The sequence below is a fragment of the Homarus americanus genome, unplaced genomic scaffold (genome assembly GCF_018991925.1).
Source record: "Homarus americanus isolate GMGI-L3 unplaced genomic scaffold, GMGI_Hamer_2.0 scaffold26336, whole genome shotgun sequence".
NCBI classification, from domain to species: domain Eukaryota; kingdom Metazoa; phylum Arthropoda; class Malacostraca; order Decapoda; family Nephropidae; genus Homarus; species Homarus americanus.
In genome coordinates this window covers 57,066-61,830 of record NW_024747123.1, presented here as the reverse complement: position 1 = coordinate 61,830, position 4,765 = coordinate 57,066, and the positions used below count along the sequence as shown (strand labels likewise).

The 4,765-nt window shown below is 58.0% G+C and overlaps 1 protein-coding gene across 1 annotated transcript; it reads right to left on the bottom strand.

Moving 5' to 3' along the window:
* Nucleotides 1-2,718: 2,718 nt before the first annotated feature.
* On the bottom strand, nucleotides 2,719-4,388 carry LOC121879473 (proline-rich protein HaeIII subfamily 1-like). The gene is made up of 3 exons (XM_042386119.1): nucleotides 4,325-4,388; nucleotides 3,571-3,707; nucleotides 2,719-3,222 (listed from the first exon to the last, which is right to left on the bottom strand). Exons 1-3 carry the CDS (start codon nucleotides 4,386-4,388, stop codon nucleotides 2,719-2,721), a joined length of 705 nt encoding a protein of 234 aa, XP_042242053.1.
* Between the last annotated feature and the right edge of the window lie 377 nt (nucleotides 4,389-4,765).

The window sequence follows — 4,765 nt, the reverse complement described above, 5'->3', positions numbered from 1 at the left end:
CTGGGGGCCATTATGACTGGGGCCATTGTCCTTATGGGCCATGACTGGGGGCCTTATGACTGGGGGCCATTATGACCAGGGGCCTTATGACTGGGGTCCCTTATGACTGGGATCCCATTATGACTAGGGGCCATTATGACTAGGGGCCATTAGGCTGGGCCCTTATGACTGGGTCCTTGTGACTGGGATCCATTATGACTGGGGGCCATTATGACTGGGGGCCATTATGACTGGGGCCCTTATGACTGGGGTCCCTTATGACTGGGATCCATTATGACTGGGGCCGTGACTGGGGCCATTATGACTGGGGCCCTTATGACTGGGGTCCCTTGTGACTGGGATCCATTATGACTGGGGGCTATTGACTGGGGGCCATTATGACTGGGGCCCTTGACTGGGGTCCTGTGACTGGGATCCATTATGACTGGGGGCCATTATGACTGGGGCCATTATGACTGGGGCCCTTATGACTGGGGGTCATGACTGGGTCCATTATGACTAGGGCCTATGGGGGCCATTATGACTGGGGCCCTTATGACTGGGGTCCCTTGTGACTGGGATCAATGACTGGGGCCATTATGACTGGGGGCCATTATGACTGGGGAGGCCCTTATGACTAGGGTCCTTGTGACTGGGGCCATTATGACTGGGGGCCATTATGACTGGGGGCCTTATGACTGGGGCCCCCTTATTTAGGGGTCCTTGTGACTGGGGCCATTATGACTGGGGCCATTATGACTGGGGGCCATTATGACTGGGGCCCTTATGACTGGGGTCCCTTGTGACTGGGATCCATTATGACTGGGGGCCATTATGACTGGGGCCATGACTGGGGCCCTTATGACTGGGGTCCCTTATGACTGGGACCATTATGACTGGGGCCCTTATGACTGGGGGCCATTATGACTGGGGCCCTTATGACTGGGGGAGCCATTATGACTGGGCCCCTTATGACTGGGGGCCATTATGACTGGGGCCCCTTGTGACTGGGGAGCCTTATGACTGGGGCCCTTATGACTGGGGGCCATTATGACTGGGGCCCTTGTGACTGGGGACCTTATGACTGGGGCCCATGACTGGGGGCCATTATGACTGGGGCCCTTGTGACTGGGGGCCATTATGACTGGGCCCTTATGACTGGGGGCCATTATGACTGGGGCCCTTGTGACTGGGGACCATTATGACTGGGGCCCTTGTGACTGGGGCCATTATGACTGGGGCCCTTGTGACTGGGGGCCTTATGACTGGGGCCCCTTGACTGAGACCCATTATGACTGGGGCCCTTATGACTGGGGGCCATTATGACTGGGGCCCTTATGACTGGGGGCCATTGACTGGGGCCCTTGTGACTGGGGGCCATTATGAGGCCCTTATGACTGGGGACCATTATGACTGGGGCCCTTGTGACTGGGGAGCCATTATGACTGGGGCCCTTGTGACTGGGGACCATTATGACTGGGGCCCTTGTGACTGGGGACCATTATGACTGGGGCCCTTGTGACTGGGGGCCTTATGACTGGGGCCCTTATGACTGGGGGGCCATTATGACTGGGGCCCCTTGTGACTGGGGGCCATTATGACTGGGGCCCTTATGACTGAGATCCATGACTGGGGCCCTTGTGACTGGGGACCATTATGACTGGGGCCTTGTGACTGGGGGCCATTATGACTGGGGCCCTTATGACTGGGGGGCCATTATTGGGGCCACTTATGACTGGGGGCCATTATGACTGGGGCCCTTATGACTGGGGGCCCTTATGACTGGGGCCCTTATGACTGAGGCCATTATGACTGGGGCCCCTTATGACTGGGGGCCCATTATGACTGGGGCCCTTATGACTGAGGCCATTATGACTGGGGCCTTATGACTGGGACCATTATTGGGGCCCTTGTGACTGGGACCTTATGACTGGGGCCCTTGTGACTGGGGACCATTATGACTGGGGCCCTTATGACTGGGGCCATTATGACTGGGGCCCTTATGACTGGGGGCACCATTATGACTGGGGCCCTTATGACTGGGGAGCCATTATGACTGGGGCCCCTTATGACTGACGCCATTATGATCAGCCCTTATGACTTAAATATGCAGACTGGGCCCTATGACTGGGGGCCATTATGACCGGGGGCCCTATGACTGGGGGGGGCTATTATGACTGGGGGCCCTTTGGTGACTGTGGGGGACCATTATACCGGGGGCCCTCAGACTGGGGGACCATTATGACTGGGGCCCTTGTGACTGGGGACCATTAAGATCAGTCTTTGGTGACTGGGGGGACCATTATGACTGGGGCCTGAAATTGGGGGGGACCATTATGACTGGGGCCCTTGTGACTGGGGGGGACTATGACTGGGGGCCCTAGGATTGGGGGGACCATTAAGACTGGGGCCCCTGTGACTGGGGACCATTATGACTGGGGCCCCAGACTGGGGGGACCATTATGACTGGGGGCCCCTAGACTGGGGGACTATTATGACTGGGGCCCTTGTGACTGGGGACCATTATGACTGGGGGGCCCCTGGTGACTCTGGGGGACCATTATGACTGGGGGCCCCTGTGACTGTGACCTCATTAAGACTGGGGCCCTGCAGACCGGGGGGGACCATTATGACTGGGGCCCTTGTGACCGGGGGACCATTATGACTGGGGCCCTTGTGATCAGGACCATTATGACTGGGGCCCCTGTAGGACTGGGGGACTGATATGACTGGGGGCCCCTAGACTGGGGGACCATTATGATTGGGGCCCCTAGGATTGGGGACCACAGACTGGGGGCCCCAGGGACAGACCATTAAGATCAAAGGTCTTGTGACTGGGGGGACCATTATGACTGGGGCCCTTGTGACTGGGGACCACAGGACTGGGGCCCCTGTGACTGGGGACCATGACTGGGGGCCCTGGTGACTGGGGACCATTATGATCAAATCCTGTGGACTAGACCACAGACTGGGGCCCCAGACTGTGAAGATCAGTCTTTGTGACTGGGGACCATTAAGACTGGGGCCCTTAAAATCGGGGACCACAAGACTGGGGCCCTTGTGACTTGGGGGGACCATTAAGACTGGGGGCCCTGTGACTGGGGGACCATTATGACTGGGGCCCCTAGACTGGGGACTATTATGACTGGGGCCCCAGACCAGACCATTATGACTGGGGCCCCAGACTGGGTCCATTATGACTGGGGCCCTAGACTGGGGACCATTAAGACCGGGGCCCCAGGACTGTGGGGACCATTAAGACTGGGGGCCCTTGTGACTGGGGACCATTATGACTGGGGCCCTTGTGACTGGGGGACCATTATGACTGGGGCCTTGTGACTGGGGACCATTAAGATTGGGCCCTCAGGACTGGGGACCATTATGTGACTGGGGCCCCCTAGACTGGGGACCATTATGACTGGGGGCCCCAGATCAGTCCATTATGGCTGGGGCCCCTTGTGACTGGGGGGACCATTAAGACTGGGGGCCCTTGTGACAAAGAATCTCATTAAGACCAGCCCTTGTGACTGGGGGACCATGACTGGGGCCCTCAGACCGTGAACTCATTAAGACCAGCCCTTGTGATCAGACCATTATGATCAGTTCCTTGTGACTGGGGACCATTATGACTGGGGCCCCAGACGGGGGTCCATTAAGATCAGCCCTTGGTGACTGGGGACCATTAAGACTGGGGCCCTTGTGACGGGGGACCATTAAGACTGGGGGCCCTTGTGATCAAAGAATCTCATTATGATCAGGGCCCTTTTGTGACTGGGGGACCATTATGACTGGGGGTTCTTGTGACTGGGGGACCATTAAGACTGGGGGTCTCAGGACTGGGGGGACCATTATGACTGGGGCCCTTGTGACTGGGGGACCATGACTGGGGGGCCCCAGACTGTATCCATTATGACTGGGGCCTTGTGACTGGGGACCATATGAGACTGGGGGCCCTTGTGACTGGGGGTCCATTATGACTGGGGGCCTCTGTGGGACTGGGGACCATTAAGACCGGGGCCCTTGGTGACTGTGGAATCATTAAGATTGGGGCCCTTGGTGACTGGGGACCATTATGACTGGGGCCCCGGTGACTGGGGACCATTAAGACTGGGGCCCCTGTGAGGGGGGACCATTACACTGGGGCCCTTTGTGACTGTATCCTATTAAGATCAGTCTCTTGTGACCGGGGGGACCATTATGACTGGGGCCTTGGTGACTGTAATCATTATGACTGGGGGCCCTGTGACTGGGGACCATTAAGATCAGCCCTGTGACTGGGGACCATTATGAATGGGGCCCTAGACTGGGGACCATTATACCGGGGGCCCTCAGGACTGGGGACCACATATGGACTGGGGCTCCCCAGACTGGGGACCACAGATTGGGGGCCCCTGTGACTGGGGGTCCATTATGACTGGGGCCCCTTGTGACTGGGGGACCATTAAGACTGGGGCCCTCAGACTGGGGACCATTAAGACTGGGGGCCCTTGTGAATGGGGGACCATTATGACTGGGGCTCCTTAGGATCAGAATCATTAAGACTGGGGCCCCAGGACTGGGGACCACAGCACTGGGGGCCCTCAGACTGGGGACCACAAGACTGGGGCCCTTTAGACTGGGGACCATTATGACCGGGGCCCTGTGACTGTGAATCATTATGACCGGGGCCCCAGGACTGGGGACGACTGGGGCTCCCTTGTGACTGGGGGACCATTATGACTGGGGCCCCTTGTGATCAGACCATTGGATCAGTCTCTTGTGACTGGGGACCACATGGACTAAATGG